Raw genomic sequence first — 27074 nt, 5'->3', positions numbered from 1 at the left:
GATCAGAATCTGGCCTGAATTTTCTGACGCACAAACAGAATTTGAATGTGTTTCTTTGGAAAACGACCTGAGGGGAACCCTTGTGGTGGATTGTGCATTAGTAAAAGAACTCTCGCCAAACCCAGCCCAACTCGTGTGTATATCCTTTTCTTTGAATAGTGACCCCGTTTTTAGATCCTAATCCGATCAGATTTTACAACCATATTATGGGTTCGGTTGTATGAATTTCTATGGTATTGGCTCCATTGACAACGAGTAAAATTGGTTGATTTTCAAGTGAAAATCAGATTAGATTCAATTCTGACGATATATATCTAGCTGGTCCCGATTGGGCATTTTCTATTTAAATAGACCTGAACATGTTAGTTACGGGTCCAGCCATATTCGGGTATACGTTATCTGGATCCGACAATCTGGTTCGGATACAGTTCGGACCCGGTCGAAACTCCGAACATACCCACCCTTACACATACCTGGAGTCCCATTCAACCTAAACGGATCTCTCTCTCTCTCTCGTCGTATTTCTATTTTTCCGGCAAGGGAGGGAACGGAAAAATTATCTGCCGCATGTTCGGCACGAGCAAGGATCTGAGTTTGGATACATACCAACGAATCTAGGTTTGTTCTTTCTTTTCTTTTTGGGAGAGAGAGAGAGAGAGACTGGGTATTTTTCTTGTGAAATGTCTCTTTTGATGGGTGTAGTGTAAGAAATGTCAAGTTTGTGTATTTGGGTGTTCTTCAGATTGATCCAATGCTCCAGTATTTCATTTGTCTGGGAGTCCCGTCTAAGAAAAAAGTTCTTTTTTCCCTATTTTTGCTGAAGTCTTTTGCTTCTTGGTTGTCGTTTAAAGCCATTGTTTTAGATTTCCATGTTGATGTTGTTGGTGCTGTTATTTGGTTATTATCGTTTAGGGATGATGATTTGATCAAGAAATGCAAAAACTTCCCCGTAATTAGCTTTTCCTTAACAATTTTGCATAATTTCAAAGTAAATTTTGGTTATCTGGAACTCAATTAGTCCAACTTTATCAATGGAATGAAAAAGAACCATGATTTAACTAAGGTATTTTAAGCAGCAGAACAGCACAATCTTGAGAAATTATAAACTTTTTCGAGGAATTGGAGACAAAACGAGTTTAAAGATATGGATTTGCATGTAAACATGTCCCAAATGACCCATTTCCTTTTTCGCCTTGAAGAGGATAATGCTGGATTTTGCAAAGCTTTTTCCGGTTTTTCATTGATTTCCAACTCTACCCAAGCGGCACCTTGAAGTGGTGTCTGCTTGTGCCTGCACATTCAAAAGTAGAACTGAGATTAGTTGAGAACGTATTTTACTCCAGAATGCAAGTTTCCCTACTTATCATCCACACACTCCATGTAAATTACTGCTATATCTCAAAAATTACTACTGGAATGGGCATTACAGGATATTATTTACGCACTTCATCTTTGTGCATTCATTCAGTTTAATTTTGTTTTTGTCCCTTCTTTGTAGGTATCACAAGGCATTTGACAAAATTTTCTTCACTGGATTCAATGGGTAGTAGTTTAAAGATACGGCTTTTAATGGGATTTTCTGCTCTCCTCCGCGTGTTTCTTATCCTATATGGCGAATGGCACGATAAACACATGGAGGTTCATTACACAGACATCGACTATCTGGTCTTCTCTGATGCAGCTTCCCTAGTGGCAGCCGGGAAATCCCCTTTTGGTCGACCTACATATAGATATTCACCACTTCTAGCCATTATACTGGTACCAAACTCATATCTTCATCCCTTGTGGGGAAAATTTATATTCTCCTCTGCTGGTTGGTATCTTTCTTTTCCCAAATTTATTTGATTATCTGCTTATTGAATAATGGAGGTACATTGTTCTAGATTAATTCTTTGTTTTCTTGACTGAGAAAGCAAACCTCATGTATGATTTGGCCAATGGAATATCAACTTTTTTATCTTGTTAAATTATTCTATCCATTGCAGATCCAAATTTTAGATAGTAGGTAGTTTGTGCTCTACTGTTTTTATCTGTTGTCAGCAATATATTTAATTTTTGTTGGTCCATCTTGCTTTTATGCTTGTGAAAAACATAGAATTTTTGGATTCTTTGTTATCTTTTAATTTGCATAAACACACCCAACTTTTAGTGTATTTACAAACACAGACAATGCTTGAAATGTTACATTTAACCACCTAATACATCATGTCATATATCAAACTGGTGCTTCCGACCCACACCATTTGGTTAGCGCCAATTTAACATTGGTTAAGGAAAGAAAAATGATTAATTTTCCCTTGATCTCACCTCTTCTTCGTAGCCTTCTTTCGCTGCACCTAGTCCTCATCCTCCTGCCCTTCTCACCCCTAAATTGGATGACATTTATTGGCAACCATTTACTATTTCGGATGAGGTTTCCTATAGATCTGCCAGTTTTCATCCTTCAACACTTTATCTCTTATTAAATGGGTTTTACTGTATAGTAAGGGAGCTACTATCTTTCTCTTTGATAGCATCCCGACCCAAGTAGCTTAGGTGTTTTGGATCTAGATATCTCTGTTAGATGAATGGGTCTGTTGATCCATATGGGTGTAAGTGAGAATTGGTGATAGGATAAGGGATAGTGCAGGCATCTGTAAATAAAAAGGAAAAGGAGGCAATTCAGAGGATATGCAGGGGCAGAGAAGGCACATCTCCTGGATTTCAGGGAAAAAATGGGAAGAAAAGATAGGTGGCGCCCCTCCAGGAGCAAAATGGGAAGAATGTGGAAGAAAATCCCCCTTTGATAGGGACGTCCAGCCTGGGGTACTCCAATGTAGTTCCATTTCCTTGTTTTATGCTTCAATTTCTATTTAAGTCTTGTAATTAGTTACTTCCATTTTTTATGTGATTAGTAAGGAACTTTCTTAGCTTACCTCTTTTGGTAGGATTGGGCTTCTTCCTAAGAAGAAGATTGGCTCCTTAGGACTCTTGCCTAAGGAGAACCCCCACTGACGTCTCCCTCTCACGCACCACTCTCTCCATCTCGCCCTCTATCCCGTCTTCCCCATCTCCCAACTGAACACCTCAATGCGCCTACCACTCACCTCTATTGCCATTGCCAACCAGCATCTCAAGTTCGAAGATAGCGACCCCACACGGGTCCCTATCATTTGGTATCAGAGCAGGTCCTCCTCAAACCTTGGAAACATCGTTCAACTTTTGCAACAAGGGCCCAATCCCTTCACATATCCGTCTGTCCGATTTAGCCGCCATCAAAGGTGATCATCATGAATCACAACTACCAACGTCTGAATCTTCCCTCCGAGCGATCTCAGGAGATCAATGCTGCATCTGTATTTTTGGTAACTAATTCTTCAGATTTTAGACTTCTAAATTGAATATTTATTCGTTAGAGTTCGATATTGGATCCCTTCTATCCGACGTCCGGAAGATAAACTTCATTTTGCCTGTTTTCAGGAAGGTTCGACACAGGCTTGTAACCCTGTCTGATTTTAAAAATTCATATTTATGTAGTTAGATAAGCTTAAAAATTCCCAAAAAATTACCCTAGCTAGCCCTACCTATCCTAGAACAAACCCAATTTACAGATCATGAAAATCAATTTCTGATATGTAGATATTGTGTTTTTACCGGACCCTATCAGAAACAACACCGGGATCTTGACCGTTTTCCGTCTGACTACCTACGAAAATTCCCTAGGCCTAGTCACATATCCAAGAATCCAAAAAAATTAACCCTAGGAACGTACATCCGTTAGTTTTCAGACCCAATTTACAGATCCCAAAAATTTGTCTGGACTGTTGAGATCATGTCCAATCGTTGAAACTTGTCAGAGCTCAAACCCTAGACTGAACCTATAACGTCCTGACCACCCAAAAATTAATTATTTCTGACCTTCTAAAACCCCTAAAAAAATCTTGAAAAATCTGTTTTACGTATCTAAGACCTCCCACCAATCGACCAAGCCCCAAACCAACCATAAAACCTACCATAGCCCTCTACACCAACCAAACTTCGATCCAACAAAATTCTGTTATGCATGCAGACAATAACCTTGGTTTAGAGTCTTGGTGACTCGAGCCCAATTGCTCGTAGACGCTCTACGGGCTGAAACCCAACACCACCTGGGATTGACAAACAACAAAGTCGATGTGACGAACAACAAAGTCAATGAGACAAACAAAAAAGTGGATAAACTAACTGCAATGTTGCACGAGTTCATGAATCAACGTGGGGATGAAACATCCGAGGGGTCCAACCCACCCGAATTTTTGGACCAGCAGTCTGGCCATGCCAACAGGGGAAACCAAATGAAGCAACCTTGTTTGAATTTTTCGACCTTCATCGGCCATGATCCAACCAGCTGAATCTTCAAGGCCGAGCATTATTTTCGGGTGATGCAGACCCCAGAAATAGAGGCCTTCATCACCTCCATTCATCTGGAGGAAGACATCGTGCAATGGTATCATTGGTTCGAAAAGAACCTTGGTGTGCCGTGGAGAGGTTTTGCATGTGCATTGACACTACGTTTTGGCTCTTCAGTGTACATGAATCACAACGTAATGCTGTCCAAGTTACGTCATACCGACAATGTCATGGAGTACCAGACTGAGTTCTAAAGGCTCAACAACTCGGTGGATGATTGGTTTCAAGAGGCTCTCATTGAGACATTCACCGCAGGCCTTCGATATGAGCTTGATGCAGAGCAGGCGGTACCATGTGACCCTGGCACGGCCAAGGAACCCGATCCACCATTTGGAATGGACGATCGGATCCAGCAACAGGATCCGATCACAGGTGAGTTGACCCGATGCAGGAAGATAACACACACCTACTCCAGAAGAGGGAAGGCCCGGCTTGCCACCTATCCAGTCCCGAATTGAAGCCTTCTCGGGTCCGGGTCCGGACCCGAGACCCGGATCCAGTGGCCATCTTTAAAAGCACTGTCTAGGGTTGCGTGGGGACAGTTTTTGGAAGAATAACTGCAGTTTTCTTTTCAGCAGCATTTCTTTTATTTTCCTGTCATTTCCTTCATTTTCTATTACTGTTCGTTGTTTTGCCTTTCTTTCATTTTACTCAGCAACCTGTTCATTGACATTTGGCATTGAAATAAATAAATTCAAGCCTCACCGTCAGGGTGGGCATTATTTTTTAGTCTGTTCAGCGCACGACTGTGTAAAGTCGTGCCTTCACAACCTCCATCAAGGCCACGTGAGGGTTGGAGACTGTATCAGGTGGTCGTGCCCTCACTGCCATTAACAAAACCTGTTGAAGGCTGCATCAACTTGGTATCAGAGCCTAGGCGTCCTCCTTCGGCAGCAGTATGGCTCAAGAGGCAAGGAACGATCCGGCACGCGGCAAGGAACAGGAGGAGATCAGTATCGAAGATCGAATGATGCGCGTGATGAAAATGATGAAAAAAATGCAAGAGAATATGCTACGCATGAACAAAGAAATGGCTGGGATCACAAAAAGGTTGGATGGGATTGACAGTCGTCTCGTCGCCATAGAATCGCCCGCAAGGTCGAACCCGGTGACAACCAAACAAGTGGGTACCACGGTGGGCGATGGTGCAGTAAGCATCGTTGCGGCTGCGACGATCGATCCAGCCCAACGGGGTCCTCAGCCTACGGTACTGCTGGAGGGCTTCTGGGAAGGTCTGCCCAGGACTACCAACCGAGAAACGCTCCAGCAAGGTACGCAAATGCTGAACCCTGGCACAACTGCGACACAATTGACCTCGGGGCCTCTTGGAGATCCTCCCATCATTGGCGTGAATACGCAAGTCTGGCATCGACCCACGCAACTGGGACTGCAGGCCGGACCCGGCCAGTGTGGCCCGAGTGTGACGCCGGATCAGTCTGCGGGCGTGCCAACGTCCGCTCAAGCCGGGATGGGTCTGTCAACCCTCCCAGCGCTCGCGCGCGGGAGTGCAGTCGCAGGCAGCTTGCAAGCTAAGGGGATCGACCCCCTGTGGTTCGGACCAGACCGGTCAGGAACCCGTATTAATCGGGTCTGGACCCGGTTACCGAGGACCACCCTTTGGGTTCTCGGGAGCGGGTCCGGGTCTTGCAGCCCCATACCCAGTCTACTCAGTTGGGTTTGGTTCGCAGTTCGCTCCGAATCCGACCCAACCCTTTAATTTTGAACCCCAAAATGGATCCTATACTGACCCAAACTTGTATCGGACCCGGACGGAGCTCCAGCTTGATTTTGAGCCGGGTCAAAACCAGACCCATAATCATATGGACCGTGGATTGAGTTTAAACCAAGCCTTTTATCCCCACAACTCGATCCCCGATCCAACCTATCCAAATATGGGTCCGACGAGTAGTTTAGGATTAGGCCCGATACATATCCAGTCGGGCGAATCATCCCAGTCCTACACCAACCCAACCCGATACCCAAACTCGAACCAACCCAATAACCCCTTCCCGATCCAAAACCCAGTACCTCGCCCGACCCAACACCACTATCATAACCCAAACCCCTTTCCTACCCACTTAGAGCCCGCGACTCAACCAACCCGTCCACCTTTAGTAGGACCCCCTTACATACCAGTGCAACAACGACAACCACAAATGGCTCCCATCCGCGGGTAAACCAGGTCGCGGCAGTTTCAGCAGGGAGCGGCGCGGCCTGAGCACCGACCACCCCTCGGTGGAGTTCGTCAGCACCAGCATCCAGGCGAATAGTACTGCACAGAGGGCGATGAAGCAGTATGGGCCGATGACGCTTTCTGGAACGAGTATCCTGCAAGAATGGTGGAGGCTCGTCAGCAGAGAGCACTAGAGCACCCCTCCACTTATGAGGTGAAGCTGGATCTTTTGGAGTTTGCGGGGCGGTTCGATGCTAAGCAGTTCTTCGACTGGTTTTATGCCGTGTAGTTTTTTTTTGACTACCACACCATCGCTGAGCACCGTCGTGTCTCTCTAGTGTCTACTCGGTTAAGAGGCCTAGCACAGACATGGTGGGTGGAGCTGCAGCGGTCGAGAGAGCGGCAGGGACTAGAGCGTGTACAGTCGTGGGAGGAGATGCAAAGATTGATGCAGTCAAAATTCGTGCCTTCAGATCACGTCGAGAGAGCCTACAAGGAGTACCTGACCCTGCGTCAAGGCACTCGAACTGTGGCAGAGTACACTACTGAGTTCCATCGTCTTTCTCTACGTGTGCAGATTGAGGAAACTGCCCGCCAGCAGGTCACAAGGTACATTTCTAGCCTCCATCCTGTTATTTCTGACGACTTTAGTTGTATCACGGTTGAGACATTAGATCAGGCAAGCAGTTATGCCATGAACGTCGAGGAAAAGTTGAAAAGGAGGCAGGAATATAGGACCTCCCGTAGTGAACAATTTAGTGGACCCAAGTCGAGTTTCCCAACTAGGGGAGCAAGCTCCCCTAGGAAGGAGGACTCAAAGTCTACTCCTAGAGCAGAACTTAGCAAACCTGACCCGTCCGGACCCGCATTCAATACCCGGTCTAAAGCCAAACCTAATGAGTCTACCATCCGTTGTTTTAGGTGTCAGGAGTTAGGGCATGTCGCGTCTAGGTGTCCCGTTGACCTAGAACTCTATTTGCCTGCCTTGAAACCTTCCCTTATTGTTCTGTACCCATCTCCAAATTTTCTGAAAAAACATCTCTTCTGAAGAAGGGGCTTAATCATTGAAGTTTAGGTTGACAACAAAAGATGGGACTTACATGCAGGAGTGAAAGGTTTGGAATGAGATTGAGGGGTTGTTAGTAGTGAAATTGTGGAAGTTGTTGATGATGTCTATCGATAAAGGGATTCTCCTTCATCTGATGCCATGTTAAGAGTCCCTACTAAAGGAATGCTAACCTAGTTGACCATGTCTTTACACGATTATTCGAGTATCAATTTTTGACTAAATGAAACATTTTCAAATAGCCAGCCTAAGGAGATTTTCCATAACAATTTATCATTGTAAGTTGCCCTAAGTATGACTATTGTCCAGCCCCTTTTGGGCCTAATGGTTCCAGAAGATGGAAAAGGAGTTCAACTGCACACACACACAGAGAGAGAGAGAGAGAGAGAGAGAGAGAGAGAGAGAGAGAGAGAGAGAGAGAGAGAGCTCTGCAAACCATTGACTTGATTTTGGGCGGTTGGTGAGACTCCACTGCAAATTTAGAGTAGTTAGTAGTGGTCAGATGGTAATTTCATGAGCAACTTAATGGTCTTTGTTGCCTACCATAACCTGATGGCTATTTGAGAGTAATTTTCTTAACCCAGGTAGTTAAACATAGTATTTCAAATGTTGGGTGTATCTTGTAAATATGCCAAAAAGTTGTGTTGCATAAAAACTTTTCCATTTTTTGTATTTTTGTTAGATTCGTATTAGGTGAAGCATCATTTTTTTTGTGTAATTGGCAATATTTTATGTATGTGGTAGTAACACTTGGGAAAGATCATGACATTCACTAGATTGGATATCTTTGGATTCTGTAGATAAGTGTAAGTAATGCTTTCTCTCAGGAAGTATGTAAGTTGGTTCTGCAAGCTGTTAGAAACAATCAAATGGTTTATTGAAAAAACAATGAGGCTATGTTTTCAAGCTCTTCCGTAAGTTCGTCATCTATCATATGTCAGCAATCCTGTCCAACTCATGTGGGCTCTTCCTCAACCTTATGGTAAAGTTTCTCATGATGCATACAAAACCAATGGCCATCTGCTAGTCTCTGTGCATCAGAAATAATGAATAAATTGTCCCTTCCTTTAACTTGCTGGGTTACTTTTTATAGACATATAGGCTCATGGTGAAGGTATCCTGCCTCAGATAAGAGCCTCATTTGTTGCATTATGTCAGAGATAAATACACTTTTTTAGTCTTGGGCAATTTCCATGTACGCATTTTGTTGGATGTTTCCATAAAAATGGTCTATCCAGTATCCAATATCTATACCCTTGTCACATGTTTCTTGCTTCTTCAATTTTCATATGATACCCTAGGCCATATTGAAGAAATTAAAAATAAGACGATTCTCCTTCTCCTTTGTCCCTTGCTTCTACACTTTTTTCAACATAGATATATTTTCATGACTCAGCAAACTGATATGATCACAGCATGATTACTTTATCAATGTTTGCTTCTTCATATTTTCCGTTCTATTTTTTTGTTGTATTTTGCCAATAGATGTGCTGGATATTTGTATTTTCCTTTTTACACTGTTGTGCCCCCTCCCCCCCCTCCCACTCCATCTTGCTATTGTACTTACGAAAGGCGCAGATGAGGACATTGCCAAACTTACTGGTGTCAGCTTAATTCGACCAACTATATCCAATCCTTACTTCTTTGTGACACTCTCAAGGGACAGATCGAGGGGGGAGGGGTGCACAACTAAGGTTGATGTTCTTTTCACAAATCTTACATAGTATGTATATTTTTAACAAAATATATATTTGCCATTTTGACTTTTTCATTTTTGTAGCATATTTAAGGGACCATGGTGATGCTTATCTTGGTTCAAACTTCAAACACATAGTTTTGCATTGAGATATATATGATCCAACTGAATTCATGTTCAGCATGGTAACAAAGCTGACACCAATAAGTTTGGCAATGAGATGTTAAATTACAAGCGACATTTTCTTTACTAATTTGTTTATAGGCTATGTCACAGGGATTCAGCTAGCAGGGTGCCGCACCCGCGTCGACATGGGTTCGGGTGCGGTCAACCCGATCCTGGGTGCGTTGACCGCACCCAGGGTCATTTCGGTCCATTTTTTTGGATTTTTTTTTTTTAAAAAAATTGCCCTACGAAATGGGCTGCGGAATTTAAAAAAAAAATCTGCTGACAGCTGCTTGATGCTGCTCTTGTTTTATAAAGGGGCACTTGTGTCCACAACATCTCACGAGCTTTGTTGGCATCCCAGATTCCCATGCTATTCCTGCCTCCAAACAATTAATTCGCAGCGTTGGAAAACACACTGTTAACTTGGAAATGATGATCCATCTTCCTCAAAAATTAAAACCAAAATTCAAGAGCCTTTTGAAGTCTTTATCCTTCGAGGCTTCAACGATCCAGATCCTTCTTCGTCAAGGATTTTCTCTCTCCATAATAAATGATAATGATGGTGGTAGCCTTGGTGGCTATTAGTATTCACTTTTCTCCTGACGAGATGTTGTAGCCTTGTGTAGACCTCTCTTTTCCACATGTCAAATCCAATAAATTTCTTTTAACTGTCATTTGTGTGCAACTGTATATAAAATGAAATTTGAAGAACCCTAGGCAGTGGCGTGGCAGTGGAGCCGTAGGCCTCGTTAAGACTCTCTCCAACAAACCACATCAAACCTTTGCTAATATTTTTTTTCGTGAAGACCAGGGAATTTCAGACATGATTGAATCATGACAGTAAGCAGAACGCAGCAGGCTGGGTCGATAACTGGACCCCGACCCGCGCCGGGGGAACCTACGGTATATATATATATATATATTACATTTTTGCCCCTGCCGCACCCCCACACCCGGGTTTTCTGGAAGTGCCGAATCCCCGCACCCGCACCCATGTGACATAGCTTATAGGTGTATTTTCATCATTTTAAATCTACTGGTTAAGTTCTTATTTTGTATTGTTTGTAATGAGTTTTTAATCATGTATCTGACTATCCTTCTTCTTTCTCTCTCTTATTCTCTTTCTTATCTTCCCCAATCATCTCTTTTCTCTCTCTTCTTAGTTGTAAAACATGGTAACAAAGCAGCCTTGAGTACACTGCAGGCTCATGCCTGGTCAGTACAAAAGAGATTGGGCTTCAGGTCTCTCTCATTTTGGCCCCCTTATTGTGTCCCCTTATATACTAGTCATATATGAAGACTTCATATAGGCAGTCATATACATGTGACATAGCTTCGGGTTGTATCTTTGTTAAGTATTTTGGTTATGGTTTCACTTGATCTAGTTCAGGTATGTTTTTTTATTTTTTTAAGTATTTTCAGTTTTTGTTCTACTAGAGCTCTTTGGAAAAAAAATGTTCCTAAGAGTTATTAATGCAGTGAGGGGAACGATGAAGCCTTCATGGTATTGAATCTGATGTGGCTGCTCTTTGATGTCATGTGAAAATCCCCACACAGCCACGTTAAGGGACTGTCACTGGGCAGACCTACCAACTGATGCCGGGTGGAGGGTCGGCTGCAATGCTCCTGTTTGCTGAGATGGTTGGTACGCTGCTCACAAACGTACGATGTGCAGTGATAAGAGGAGAACAGCCACCCAAAATGATGGTGTTGTATTGTTTCTTTTTTTATTTCAATGGAATCCAAATGAACAATGAGATTAATAATAAACTGGATACCGTGAAGAAAGGGAAATGAGAAACATTCAAAAAGAAGAAAACTTAATATTGACAGAAGAAGACAAAGTGGGGAATAAAAGATATGCTGAAAAGGAAAAACTGTCAGAAGAAAAAAAGCTGCAAACAAAATAAAGAATCAAAGAACTGCAGGAAGGGAAAAGCTGCTGAAAGAAAAGACGACTGTTTCAATTCTCAAACTTCTATGCCCCGCACGCAACCCTAAGAGGGTTTATTTAAAAAAGGTTTGGCTGGATCCGGGTCTCGGGTCCGGACCCGGACCCGAGACGAACTCCTGAGTGTTGCAGAATCTGGGCGTGCTATGCATCATTCTCCCCAGGTTGGGAAGAAGTCGGCTCTGACGACTTGTTGTCACCACGGTACGCATATAAATCAGACACATTGACGATAGGCAACATGTATCGATATTCCTGGACGGTTCCAAATTAAAGCATGTAGATTGGTTTTGAAATTGACCGTCTATACAATCTGCTATGGCACCCCATGGAAGCACAAGCTGAATTTTCGTCCCTCCAGCACGCGGTCTTAAGGGTTTGGCTAGAATCCCAACAATACAAGCATGCTTACCAAAAACTGGACCACCTGTTGAAAACTTCACTATATCTACCCTGAATGCATAATGGCTCTGCTCACCGTCCATAGAGAAATCCTCGTTCAGGATCTTGTTCCCAAAAGCAAACCCAAACAACTTCAAAAGATCCATTATTGCTTGAATGTTCAATGTTCCGTAAAGAGGCCCGTCATTCCCCATTGCTGAAACCATAATAATATTATTTGCAGTCAATTCCCAAACCGTTTCGACCAATGGAAGGTCTAAATTATCAGGTCCCTTTGAATCAGTATCTTCAAGAAGACGCATCAGAGATTGTGTCACACCCCCAGACTTGATATTATTTTCAGGATAGGCATTCACACCCTTATTATCCATTTTTGGCAACTCGAGATGGTCTATTGTTTGAGTACCATTGTCCTTTCCTTCATTTACCTTTGAACTGTGGAGCAAGGCATGGTTATCTATTGTTAGATGGGATTCACACTGAGAGTGCATCGGCTGGCCTGTTTTCGCGAAGATGGGATTCATGCGAGCCGCTGCGCTGTCAACTGGATCTGCTACCGGCGTTGGTGTTGAAAATGCGCGTTGTTCCATCGTTGATTCAAGAACGACCAACCGATCTTCGATTCCATCCATTCGTTTTGACAAACCGGCTACCTCCTTCTCTAGGAGTAGCATATCTTCTTGCATCTCCGTCACCATGTCGAGCATCCGCTTCATGATCTTCTCTCGTGCCTTTCCGTTCGTAGGATCGTTCATCGCCCCTTGCGTCATGCCGTTGACGAAGGATGAGGGGCTGGGCTTTGATACCAAGTTGATGCAGCCTTCAAAGGGCTGCGATAAGAGCAGTGAAGACTCGGCTTGTCGATGCGCACTCCAGTTCCCGCGTAACCTTGATGAAGGCTGGGCAGGCACGACTGTGTATAGTCGGATGCTGAACAGGCTTAAAAGCAATAAATCTCACCCAAATGGTGAGTTGAAACTGATTTTATTAAATACCCAATGTCACTAGCAGATTGCTGATAAACAAGTTGAATAAAAAATGTAAACAACGAATTGTAATGGAAAAAGAATGAATGACAGGGAAAAGGAAAACAAGGCTGCTGAGAAAAGAAAAAATAAACTGTAGTGATCCTCAAAAGACCCCTCACGCAGTCCTAAGTCGTGCTTTTTAAAGATGGTCACTGGATCCGGGTCCGGACCTGGACCCGGACCTGGACCCGGACCCGGACCCGAGAAGGCTTCAAGTCGGGACTGGATCGGTGCTGAGCCGGGTCTTCCCTTTTCTGGAGTAGGTGCGTGTTATCTTCCTTCATTGAGTCAACTCACCTGGGTCGGACCCTGTTGCTGGGTCCGATCGTCCATTCCAACTGGTGGGTCGGGTTCCCTGGCCGTGCCAGGGTCACATGGTACTGGTACTGGTACCGCCTGCCCTGCATCAGTTATTGTTCTGTGGTAGTGATAATGACTGCTTGTCTAATCAATAGAATGTCTTTAGATAAATTAGGTGCAAAGTCTCTTATGCAGTTATTGAAAGCTTGGTATCTAGTATTTGATGTACCCCCAAAAATATTTGGTTGTGTTTGCTATGGACACTTGCATTGCTCACATCATGATAAGCTAAATCCGAGATTCATGAAATATATGTTTCTTGTGTATTCACCTCTTTAGAAAGGATATAGGTGTTGTGATCTAGTGTCTTTGAGAAGATTTCTGTCAATACATGTTTTTTTTTTAACAAGAACTTTATTGAGGGGCTACTTATTAAGTTCTCAAAATCTACATACCTGTCGAAGTCTAGCTCACAGAACAACCATGTTGAGACTGAGGTTGTCCAAAAATAGAGTCCTGGACATCTATAATTTGATCCCTTAAAAGTCGACATGATTAAAGGGGAACAAGGTAGTTGTGATCCTTAAATCTCTTTAACAACTCACACCATCTTGGATGTAAAAGAAAGCTCATCTTAGCCATACAAGATACTAACTATATCACATGGGTGCGGGTGCGGGTGCGGGTGCGGGTGGGGGTGCGGGGGTGCGGGGGTGCGGCACTTTCAAAATACTTGGGTGCGGGGGTGTGGCAAAAATATAATATATATATAAAGTCCAAAAGTTGGACATAAATGACCCTGGGTGTGGTCAACGCACCCAGGGTCAGGTTGACAGCACACCCGTGTCGCGTCGACACGGGTGCGGCACCCAGTTGGCCGAGTCCCTGTGACATAGGATACTAATTATCACTTTAATGAAAGGTGCACCCAATGTATCACTTTTGTTTCCTTCATCATGTTGTAGAGCTTTTATTGCTTCTATTTTATATTTAGAACATTGTCAAAAGTATTGATGCATCCCAGATGGAACGATGCGATGGACACTTTCAAGAAAAATGAAAAACGAGAACTTATAGTTCTTCCTAAAAGGTTGGTAGGATGCACCCCAAATGGAATGATGCAATGGACACTTTCAAGAAAAAATGGAAAACAGGAACTTATAGATCTTCCTAAAAAGTAGTTGGTAGGATGTGTATTGATATTCAACCAACCTGAAGTTCAAGCTAGATGAGACCATAGAAAGGTAAAAGCTGAGGCTGGCTAATTGGTATATTGAAGACCTAAGGCATAGATTACCAGGAGAGTTTGGAGAAAGTCCAAAGGCTGAATAAATATTTCAAACACGGCTTTGGTACCTAAGTTCTTGGTAATATTCACTATTTCTTCAAATAGAAATAACATGGTCTTGGTTGGGACTAATGATATCTCAATAGAAGCATGTCTTCGACTCTTCGATTTGTTGGAGACTGGGTGCTTGGTTGTAAGAGCATTGGTTCTCCCATAAGTTCATCACAAACTTAGGAACAAGATGCAGTTAGTTTTTGTTTTCATAATGTATACCACTTTTTCTAATACGCCATCTTGTGCTTCTTCTACCATGCTGGTTTCTTCTTGATTTGCATTAATGTCTTCCATCTATACATGGTTAGGTGTGTTCATGGTGTACCCAAGGTAAAGTAGCTAATGTGGTTTCCTGCCTTTCTGAGTCCAACTTAAGTTTACTGCAAGATCTCTGAATGCCATTTTTTTATGTGTTTATTTTTTTATTATAGGTGCAATTATATGAAAATATTGCCTTTAAGAACACAGGAACTTAGATTTACAATATAAACTACATTCTTTTCTGATTAGTCCAGGCTTCTTCTGTTGATGGTTTTCTGATGTTGCAGATTTGCTCGTGGGCTGGCTCATACACTCTATTTTGAAACTACGAGGGGTGCCTGAGAACCTGTGTTTCTATTCAGTAGCTTCTTGGCTTTGCAATCCCTTTACTTTCACCATTGGTACACGTGGAAACTGCGAGCCTGTTGTCTGTGCCATGGTTTTGTGGATCATAATCTGCCTCATGAATGGTGCAAGTTTTGTCTCCTTTCCCCAAGTTTTGTCCAGAATTTGTCCTTGGCATGCAGTTATAAAAATGGTTTGAAATAAATTCACATAGCTGAATCATGTGGTTTACATTTTCCCAATGTGTAAGACTACAAAACTTTGAATCATCTTGCAAAATAGTCCTTTTTCCTCTGCATAACAGTCCTAGGTTATTCATCATTTTCTTTTCTTCCCTTTTCCTGCAGTGATGTGACTAATATTGCTTTGGTGATGTTGTGTATCTCTGCAGGTAATATATTGCAGGCTGCATTTTGGTATGGGCTTGTTGTTCATTTCAGGATATACCCAATTATATATTCTCTTCCTATTCTCATCATTCTTGATTCACAATACCATGAAACTGGGGAGAAGCCTCTTCTCAAGATTTGGAAAGTTTGGCATCAAAAGCCACCAAGAAATTTGGAGAAAAACAGATTCCTGTCAAGCTTGTGCAAAACATTGGTAACCAATAGTTGGTTCTTTATCAGAAATATTCTGAACAAGCAGAGGATATTGTTTGCTCTTTTGTCTGCAACAGTCTTTTTCTTCTGGACTGGTCTTTTTTTTCATCTCTACGGATGGGATTTTTTGAATGAAGCATTGCTTTACCATCTGACCCGTACAGATCCAAGACATAATTTTTCAATATATTTCTACCATATATATCTTCATCATCAGCATGCCTTCTCAGTGTTAGAGAAGCTGATCTCCTTCATACCTCAGTTGGTTGTGCAGTTGGTCCTGGTCTTAACTTTTGCAAATGACCTTCCCTTCTGTTTCTTTGTGCAGACAGTTGCATTTGTAGCATTCAACAAGGTAAGAACTTGGTTTCTCTTTTTAGGAACTTGGATTTTGTAAAATCCCAACCTGTGAAAAAATTAATATTGTTGTTGAAAATATATGTATATCATATCTAGGATGACCATATGCAGCTCTAACCTGAATTTGGCTTTGAATCAAGAAATGATTTAGCACATATCTGAATTCCTAACCTATCATTGTCAGGTCTAGCTGTTGACCTGCATCTGTTTATGGTCATAACCAGAGCCAGCTTGAATCATTCATTCATTCAACACTTATTCTGAACTTAACCTGATTGGATTGGTGGTTGATGTTTTTACAGTTGCCAGTTGATTTGCTTGATTCACAGTTTCATGTTTGTCTTCAGCCATTAATGGCCTTGGCTCAAGTTGTCTGAGTTCACTTGCAAGTTGACCTGTTTCCTGACTCCTTAAAGAACCTACCCTAAAGCCTTCATGTATGCTAGTCATCATTATTTTGGTTCTTGCCTTTGTTTGCTATTGCCCCTAAAGTCTTCATGTACGTCATATTTATCATCATTTTTTGTTCTTGTCCTTGTGTGCAAGGCCACTAAAGTTCATCATTTTTATGGGAAATAACTGTTGTCATGTTTTCTTCTTTCTTCTTTTCAGAGCGGGTGCTGTTAAAATAATAATAATAATAATAATAATAATAATAATAATAATCATTTGGTTTTGCCTGCTACTGATTTTTCTGATTAATGTGATTCTTCTTCTTTCAAAATAATAATAATAATAATAATAATAATAATAATAATAATAATAATAGCATTGCAATTATTGAAAAGGAAAACTCATCACTTTGTACTTGGTTCATTTTCAGGTTGTCACTGCTCAATATTTTGTGTGGTTCTTTTGCCTCTTCCCTTTGATTTTGCCATGGAGCAAAATGAAACTAAAATGGGGATTAGTGTGTCTTGCTTTGTGGGTAGGAGCCCAGGTGCATTGGCTTATGTGGGGCTACCTCTTGGAATTCAAAGGAAAGAATGTCTTCCTTCAACTTTGGCTATCAAGCATTCTCTTCTTAGCTGCAAACACTTTTGTTTTGGCTATGCTTATCATCAATCACCATTATTCACCTCTCTTCATACGAGCAGGGAAGGTGAGATCGACCAGCCAAGATAAGAAGATCAAGTAATAGAGGGTTGATCTTGTTCTTTTTCTTCGTATGAGCAGCAAAGATGAGATCAACCAGCCAAGATAAGAAGATCAATTTGTAGAAGGTAGTGTTTTGTTCCTTTTCTGCAGTTGTATTTCTTTTTCTTCAAGTACATTTTGCTGCAACCTGCAATATGCAGCTTAACTAGTAAAGGTTCTCATCAATATCCTTTTTTTTGCTATTCCCATATTCCTTAAACTTTGTATTAGAGAACTGGTTTTTTTTATTAATTAGAGAATGTACTTTCAAATGTGATGCAAAAAGACAAAATGGAGTGCAAATAATTTAGTCTCCTTCAAAGTTTAAGGTGTACTGCTTTTTTTGACTTGGGAAGCTTGAGTTGCAAACATGAGTCGACAAGAGACTTGCTCCAAGTTGGTGTGATTGTCATTATATTTGCGAGTGCACCAATATTGGATTGCACAAACAATGGCTGACAATGCACAAAATATGAATTTGACAATGCAGATTGCAGTGCAACTCCATCTTCCAGTTATCTTGAAGAAAGCTGTTGCTGAGATGGTCTCTGTGGCACCATTGACCAATGTGTGGTCGGTGCATGCCAAATCTTATAGATTATCTAGTTGATGGTAACCCATTTAATCAACGTCTTGTTTTAACCTTGTAAGTCCAAGGAGCTTATATGCATTGCCTTGATCAATGGGCATCTATGATAATGGTTATGAATGCTTCCTCATTTTGTGAAACAGTCTCTCTCTCTCTCTCTCTCTCTCTCTCTCTCTCTCTCTCTCTCTATATATATATATATATATATATATATATATATATATATATATATATATATATATATATGTGCACCATACTAGATCATAGGTGCGAGCTTTGTCTAGTGAACCTTACCAGTTGCATTCATCATACTTTTGTTTGTCAGAGATTGCTGGATTGTGTTATTTCCATGTAAAAACCTGTCTCTGAGTCGTATAAGATTTTAGTGCGTTATGAGCGTTTGAGTTTATGAATGCTTGAAAAGCCTGCTTATATGACATAATTGCATTGTCTAAAGCATGTTTTCTACTAAACAAACTATGTACATCACATGTATCAGGTTAGATTCACAAAAAAAATCAAAGGAAATGTGAAAGACAGCTTGTTTACTCGATTGTACGTATTGTTTATAGTAGCAAATATTGAATGCCCCCCAATGGGCAAGGGGGACCTCGAAGGTTTTACCAACCAGAGGCCTGCCAATGTGCAGTTGGTCATGAGAAGTTTTCAGTTCGTGTAGCGAATAAACAAATAAAAAAGAAATTTGGTAAAAATCAGATGAGTAGTATTTTACTATTTTTAAGGGCCTGTTTGTTTCATTCCTATGAAAAGGAAAGACCTTTCATTGGAAGAGGCACAGATTTCTAAACAATCATGCCATCTCAGCCTTTCCATGAGAATACCTTCACATAGGAGGAGGTATGAAAGGATTTACACATTTTCATTCATGTTGGGAAAGGAAAATAAAAGAACTGCCAGCTCAGCAGTTTCCCATGAAAGATGCATGAAACAAACAAGCCCTTAGCCATGATGTAAAATTGGTCAGGTCACACCTGGTTCCAACTTGCATCCAATTACCTCTGTTCATTCAATCCAGATGGGAACTGAACCTGGTCCGTTTCCACTACAATGTGGATTCAGATGTATTCCAATAATATCAAAAAATATGGGTCAGATCTGGTTTGGGCCCTGAAATTCTGACCTGCTTGCATCATTAAGAATAGCCAAAACTGGAAGGGCCAAGCATCATTTCATGAAGCATGCACTAGAAATGCAAACAATATGCATTAGCAATGCAAATGGGTCAGACTCGGTTCAAATATAAGAATTACTGGATCCAACCTAATCAGATCCAGTTCCGGAATAGGAGGGGTAAAGGTAAAGATGAATCTAGATCTAGTCAGCTAATTGAATATAATCCATATATAATTGGTTAGATTATCCATTGGTTTTGAATTTGGATTTGGATAAATAGTTAAATATTGAATCGGAATTGAATACAATACTTGAATCTGCCTAATCGGATGTTCAGCCCAAATCCTATCCATTGACACCCCTAATATGAATGTGATCTACATGCTATTTTTGGTGGGAACCAGCTTTTGAATCGTCTGAATCCCGATCTGTATGCAGGTTTTTACGGTGATGCAAAAATGGATGGCTGTAAATACACCGATTTTTTTTAATGAAAAAAAAGAAACATTTTTTCATTAGAAAACATGATCCAAGAGTAGTTTCCCACTAAATTGAGCATCTTGAACACCTACAATAGACTGCATTAAATATAGACCCTTTTGTGTGGATGCGTGCACGCATGCTAAACCACCATAACTACTGGATGTAAAGGCAAAACCTAACCTGGGAATCATCTTTCACATGTTCTAGTTACTATTTTCATGAGTTAAAATTGGCTCCACCATGATGCTTTGGGTCATTCTTAAACCATCTTTCCCTTCATGAATTGCGTGAAAATTAATTCTTGCAGTATATTGGATATGATCAAAAGATCCAAACCTACTAACTTAGTAAATAAATCATCTTATAAGCCTGTACCGTTGGATCTAACATTTAGTAACAAACACTAGGGTGACGTGCTTAGGCAAGATGAATTGGGTAGTTCACATCCCTAATCAAGTATGACCCGATCCGTTTGTCTCCCTACTCCCTACATATCTGTGTACCCTCCTTTAATATTCCGCATATACGAACAAAAAAGATCCAATTCGAAAGGTTCCCACCAGTGGAGCCCACACCACAAATTTTTTTTGCGCCCCTCTGTTTTGTCAAGTAGCATGGAGCCATCCTTTTTGGTCCGCACATGATCAAAGCAAATGGTTGCAAGGTAGGTCCTACATGTTGGCCAACCCTGTTTGTATCTTGCATGGATCGGATCCTGTCTTTGAAAGAATCCGGTTTGAGTTAAACCTGAGGCATGCTATTAACTTAGCCAAGAGCTGCATACATGCCTAACCCAGTATGAGGGTGAGCTCTTTGGCTGTGAATGGTCCAATGAGGGATTGGGCCAATTGAATTACACCGGGACCTTGGTTATCCAAATCAGACAATGGCCTGGATCCAATAGAATATATAAAGAACCACATGGGCTTGCGCTCAGTATGGCCATCGGGTCTTGATATTGGATCCGATCATATGGCGTTCGTTTGCAACTGGAACTGGACTTCGTTTAGATTTGTTATGGGTCATAACTTATCCAAACCCGGTTGACAGCAGCAAACTGGACCAAGATCTTTGCAACAAGCAGGAAGGGGAGATATTTTGAAAATATCATGATTCTGAATCATGGTATTTTCAAAAGCTGATAAATCCAGCAAAAACACAATGTTTTAAAAAAATATAATCTTTTTTAAAAAATATAGCATTTTTTTAGTAATATTAAGCCCTTGACTGCTGGACTCCGGAATTCGGACCCTTCATAACTGGTTCAACTAGACCCGCCCCCCGATTCATCGCCGCTTCTTTCCACACGGTTTCGGTGGGCCCACAATCTGCCTAAAATAAATCTCCTACTTCCAACAGATGATTGCCACGTGTCTTCGTGGATCCAGCTAGATCGAAGACGCGTTGTCCGTATACCCCGCGATCGTCGGACTTCAGCGGGCCCCGCCATGTCGGACCAAGGCGGGCCCCACAGGGGCGGAAGCCTACCGGTTGGATGCCCGTACGGAAAGGTGTTGCTGGCATTAACTCGGGAAGTGTATTGCCGTCTGGACCGGGTATTAACTGTCGCTCAGGTTCCGTGTCCACGTCATCATAACTTGCACGATCCTCGAAGTCCAGGGCATTAACTGTCTGCCTCCAACTGTTCCCCCACGACGGTCCACGTCACCGCAAAATCAAATATCCCAAGTAATCCAAACCGGCATATACGAAATTACTGTATTACCCTTTTTCTGATGATCGCGTTGTCGCAGTTAAATTACTAAAAAACCCTCTTGCTTAAAATGGGGTTGGGGAACCGTTAGTGCATGTCTCAGTTGGGACGTTGAAAGTTCAAAACCCAATGGTATAGTTGTATAACTAGTAGGGGTCAGCTTGCGTTTCAAAAAAAAAAACTTCTAGATTCTCTTTATATATTCACAGTATGGTCTGAAGGGAGGAAGGCGTGTTGGGAAGGTAATAGAATTAATATTAATTATAATGCTGATGATAATAAAATATGAATATATATCAGTAGCTCACAAGGGCTTATAAGCTCATCTGGTAGGAGCGACTTGTGAATGCCACCAAGTTGATGAGAGATCGCAAGTTCGAAACTCACATAGATGATATCACTTTTCGCAAGGTCAAAGTAAGGAGTAGTCTTTAGTGGGCAGGGAGGACCTCATGGGTTTTGCTCATAGTTGCATTGGTACTCGATACACTCTAGCGTGTATCGCATATCAGACGTACCAATACAATATGCCGATACGAAACTCGTCTCCAAACCCATAAACAAAAGTATCAAATGTTTAAGAAACTTGTTTTAATTACTTTATAAAAAAATATCATCTTATATAGAAACATGCTTTTATTACATTATAAATGAGTATCAAGTTAGTTTATGTTAGCATTTTTGCATGCAAACAACAATTTCATTTTATAAAGATATTTTTTTATTAAAAGTAATAAATATCATAATTTATGAAAAAAACAATATACAATAATGATTCATTTACATGTTATGTTAAACCATTTTAATTTAAAGGTGTCTATAAAAATATATACTTTGTAACAACTTTTGAGAAACTTGTATGGATACTTTTAGAAACCATTTCATTGTATATTAGAAACTTGTGTCAATATTTTTGGAACCGTTTCAATATGCATTTCAAATAAAAACTTACCAGAAACTTTTTAATCTTGATTTGATTTTCTGCAAATTGGATTAGGGTTTCATTAACCAACACTAGATCGACAGTATGGGTCCTAACCATCACCTGGTCGTTTTACTCTGCATAACTTCTGATCACTCCCCTCTTCTCTCCTCTCTCCTCCATTCGTACCCCTCGATCGTTAAGCCCTTTCCCTTCTTCAAGATGTGGCTACTCCATCTGTAGTGTAAACTCATTGTTGAACGTTGTTGGTGTGTACGATATCGTGGCTGTCCAATGGAACAAGTTCTTCGCAAGTTGCATTGTATTCAGCACCATCAATTTGTTGGAGATGTTGAAAAGAAAGTGACCATTATCAGGGAACATATTGATGCCAATGCCATAGACATGGCAAGCGAAGAAAGGGGGCTCACGAACGTGAACCCCAACTTCGGCAGGAATTGAATATGGCCTTAAAAGATTAGAACTATACTGGAAGCAAAAAACTAGACTCTCATGGCTTGGCCAGGGTGAGCGAACAACTCTTTCCACTCCTACATCAGGGGGAGGCGGGGTTCATAACACCATTCAAGCAGTGAATTTTGAGGAAGAAAACCTCCACTCTTTTGAGCAAATGCAAGGTGTGGGGAAGGCTTTCTTTCATTACATATTAACGAAGGATCCGCAGTGTGGAGGTATGTTTCCAAACCTTGCTCTTGTTCCTAAGGTCTCTTCTGCTGAAAATCTCCTTCTCTGTCAACCTATTTCTAGAGAAAGAAGTTAAAAAATGTGTGAGTTTTTGTTAAGGGCCGCATTATTGGCAAACTTAATGCTTACCCATTTGGTCCTTATCCCTAAATCCTCGAATGCAACCTCTTTCAAGACCTATTACTCTCTATACTGTATTATACAAAATTATTTCTAAAAAATTGGATGTGTCCTATCCTCACCTGGGTCATCTCACAAAATCAAGGTGCTTTTCTCTGGGGCCTGACCATTCATGAGAACATCTTGCTTGCCCATGAGACTATTGACTCCATTGTGCATTATGAAGTCCCTGCGATTTGCTTGAAACTTGACATTGCCAAAGCCTATGATCATGTGGACTGGGGTTTTCTATGCACTGGAATCTGGAATTTGATTAGAAATTCGAATTTTTAGTTAGTTCACTTAAATCTTATTGTTTTGATTAGTCTTAAAATATGTACTTTGATGTTAAACTTAAGTTTAGTCGACTTTAATCAGAATTACATATTACATATAGTTTGAGGCTTAAAATTCTAGATTTAATGCCAAATCGAAATTTCAGTGACTGGACCAAAATCTGATTTTTTTCTTCACCATTAGGAAATTTAACTTTTGGGCTGATTTTAAAACTAAGCTACTTATTTCAGAATATGATTGAACCAGCTTTGAATTAAGAGTTTAAGAGTGAGTTTAAATCTGGTTTTGGACTGAATATAAACCCAAGTTTTATGAAACAATTTAGGTCTGAACTTAATTAAAGTAAAAAGCTGATTCTGGTCTGTTATAAAATTTGGTTTTCAATCATGTTATTAATCGAATTTTTAGCTATGTCACAAATTCAATTTTTATTACAATGTGCATTCAATTTTCGCCATGAATATGCATCGGTATTATTGTTTCAAATGAAATTCAGATGAATACAAAATTGGTATTCTCTTCTTTTTATGAGTTAGTATTCACTTAAATTTGTAATGTTATTTAAGTGTATTATATTGTATAGTAGTTTTGGTTGGACCACTTGTGGGCCTTTGGAGGTCAGTTAGTTGTGTGTTGTTCTTGAGGTATTAAATTGTGAATGCATTGATATATTGTTTTATAATGCTTCTAAATTAGTTTTGAGGTAGCACAAGTATTACACTATTAAAATTAACAAGGGTAAAGGCCCAATCAGGTAATGCATATTGATTTGCAAAATTATTCTTGTGTGAAGAACTCTTAATTAATTAATAATGGTATAAAAGACCAAACTGTGTAATTAATTATTCTTTCTTCAATGCCCTCTAAAATTACAGAATCATTGGATGACGGTCATGGGGGACCATGAGGGTACTGAACATCGTGTGCATTGTTTATTTCAAGAACTCGATGAATGATTCATGTTCTCAACCACGGTTATATAAAACTTCTACCACTTTGCCTGAGGGTGGTGATGTTTGACTAAGCTGCAGTTGTTGGTATACCAAGAAAGTGGTATGGAAGGGTGACGATGTCATTGTCGTCTCGACATTAAGTGATGATTCTTAATGTTTCAATTTAGAGTGATGATTCCTAACATCAGTAGAGGGACATGCATGGGACCCAGTTAATAATATATAATTGTATGATAAAATACAACTGAGGACTTCCTTAGATCTCAAGGTTTAGTTCATTTTTAGTAAGATAAAACTTAAATGTATTGTATTAAGTAGGGATATGCATTCAAAAGTAATACATGATAATTAAATTAAAAAGTTATTCATGAAAGTTGCATTGATTCATGCATCCCTAAATGTTTACGTAGCATGTGGTTTTGGTTGCCTTATTTAAACTAGTTTACATTGCAAGCATGTTTTAGGTATGAATTGTATGTTAGTGCCCCTCTTAAACCTATGTTTGGTTTGATTTATGCTATCTTCCTTACTATTGATTTTTTTAGAAGGTCTCGTATGAGAACTTCAATTCTTACCAATTTTCTTAAAACCTTTTTCAGGTACTGAGGCTAAGTGATGTCGTGATCGGCTTGCTGGAGAGAGCAATTGTTTATGATTTAGTGGACCGAATTCTCACCATTATAAGAGTTTAATTTTTTGGGGAACTTATTGAACTTGAATTTTGATTGTTTAATTTAATTACATTAATTTAAATTTATAAATAAATTTATGTTGAGAATGCATATTGGTTTGTAGATATAAAATCTATAATGTGCTCTGAATCCCTGAGATATCTTTTCACAATATTTTAAAATCATTTACTTATTTAAAAAAAAATCTGCATTTTTTTCTAAGAGTCAGTTTGGGGTCGTTAAAGATATTCATGCAAATTGCATTCATAGACCGACCATTGAATTTTCTGTATTTTTTTAAAACTCTGACCTTATAGATGTGATCTATGTGCTTATTTTTTATGAAAATCAATTCTTGGAGCATTTGATTCCGATGCATGGATATGTTTTTATAAGGTTTCAAAAATCAATGGCCTATAATTTCACAAATTTTTGAGGCTCCAAATACCATTCTTTTCATCCAAAATGCATGATCCAAGTGTCGATTTCTAGTAAATCAATCACGCTTAACACATCTGTAAGGTCAAAATATAGAAAAAATACCAAAAATCTGATAAATATTTTTATTGGGTAGGTTTGAGCAGTTTTTTATTAGGTAAGTTTTCATTGCCCTATATACATATATACATATGTTAAGATTTGCTATAGTCTTTTGTATGTGGCAGAATTCAATCATGCTTAACACATCTATATGTATATATACATATGTTAACATATGGGGCAAAATTCTCTTGTTTGGGGTTTTTCTCATATCTAACACTAAAGATGTGATCTACAAGTTTTGTAATTAGTGGGGACAAACTTTTGGATCGCCATAATCTGACCTGTATTGTAAGACACACAAAATTTTTAGAATTGTTAATGAAAATTTCTTAGTCAATGAGAAAATTTTGATTTTTGCTTTAGTTGACCTATGTGAGTGATTAGGGATTTAATTTCAATTTTCTGTCTTGTTTTTAGTATAATTGACCATTATGGGTAAACTGACAAGTAAATTATGAATAGTTTGTTTATTTATCAAATAAATCAAATTATTAATTGTATGGTTGAATTAAATTGGGTAGGATGGCTAACTACTCTGTCATAACATAATTAGTTATGCAATGTAATCAAATAAAAAAATATGTAGAGAAAATTTTATATATTGATGATTTTAAACTTTACTAAGTTGGATTCAAACCAATTGGATTTGGGTCCAATTGGAGATCCAATAAGAAATGACAAGGAGATCCAACAATATATATATATATATATATATATATATATATATATTAATAATGTGTTGGGTTGCATTTGGAGTTGGATCGGGATTGGATCCAACCCAATCCCAATGTGGGGGGTTGACCTTCCATGTGGAGTCCTCTCCTATGCCATGTGCACTTGGGGGAAGGGAGATGCCTTAGAAAATACATGAGTGGATCCTCCTCTCATGCATATTCCAAGGTGATCCTAAGAAGAGATCATAAAGCTTATCCCAAAGTGGATAAATCATTTTAAAAAACATAAAGCATATTTGCTTTTTTAGTTAAAACTAAACATGTGCTCTTTTTGACTTGGCTTCTATATTGGAAAGCATTTTTTGAGAGGAGGGCTTGGCTTCATCTCAACCCTCAATCTCTTACTTTTAATCTTAGCCACACATCAACATTAAACCTTAGAACAACAATATAAAATGTAGCCAAAAAGGTGAGAGGGGTCATTATTCCCTCATTTTAAAAAATCCTTCTCTCCTTGCTCTCTCATTCCCTTCAACGATTTTCACTTTGGAATTGTTTTGAAGCTTGGTTTGGTTCTCAATCTCCTATCTCTAGTGTGTAGTATGAGGTACCAAAAAGGGACTTCACTCTACACTATTTTGAGGAGGTGGTTTCACTTGTTCTTGTGATTTTGTGTGGTTTGATTTTCAAAGAAGTAAATCCACCACTAACTAGTTTGTTCATGCTTTGACTTTCATCTACCGCACATACATGTATTTATTTTATAATATAAGTAGGTATGAGTATGCATGAGGAAAAACCCATGTACATAGTTTTAGATGCTCTCTTTAAATCATTTTGTAAAATATTTGCATTTGCAAATGGTAGTTTTGCATTGTTAATACATGTTCATAGATTAGTTCTCATGTATCTTAATTATAATGATGGTTTTTCATTTTTAATACATGTTCATGGTTTATTCTCATGTATCT

At 39.8% G+C, this 27074-nt stretch overlaps 1 protein-coding gene across 1 annotated transcript; it reads left to right on the top strand.

The window, feature by feature from the left end:
* The first annotated feature begins 520 nt into the window (after window positions 1-520).
* On the top strand, window positions 521-17531 carry PNT1 (mannosyltransferase family protein). Its single transcript, XM_090011992.1, has 5 exons — window positions 521-618; window positions 1499-1813; window positions 15103-15285; window positions 15552-16117; window positions 16946-17531. The coding sequence occupies exons 2-5, from the start codon at window positions 1540-1542 to the stop codon at window positions 17258-17260; spliced, it is 1338 nt and encodes a 445-aa protein (XP_089868118.1). The 5' UTR covers window positions 521-618; window positions 1499-1539; the 3' UTR covers window positions 17261-17531.
* The last annotated feature ends 9543 nt before the right edge of the window (window positions 17532-27074 follow it).

Source organism: Nuphar pumila, chromosome 7, assembly GCF_984573655.1.
Source record: "Nuphar pumila chromosome 7, dmNupPumi1.hap1.1, whole genome shotgun sequence".
NCBI lineage: Eukaryota > Viridiplantae > Streptophyta > Magnoliopsida > Nymphaeales > Nymphaeaceae > Nuphar > Nuphar pumila.
This window is presented reverse-complemented; position numbering and strand designations above follow the sequence as displayed.

Bases quoted from the DNA above. Each gene is read 5' to 3' on its own strand.
- PNT1 (XM_090011992.1), top strand. From the start codon at position 1,540: ATGGGTAGTAGTTTAAAGATACGGCTTTTAATGGGATTTTCTGCTCTC. The intron at 1,814-15,102 runs GTTGGTATCTTT...CTGATGTTGCAG, and splicing joins ATTTATATTCTCCTCTGCTG to ATTTGCTCGTGGGCTGGCTC. The intron at 16,118-16,945 runs GTAAGAACTTGG...GTTCATTTTCAG, and splicing joins CATTTGTAGCATTCAACAAG to GTTGTCACTGCTCAATATTT.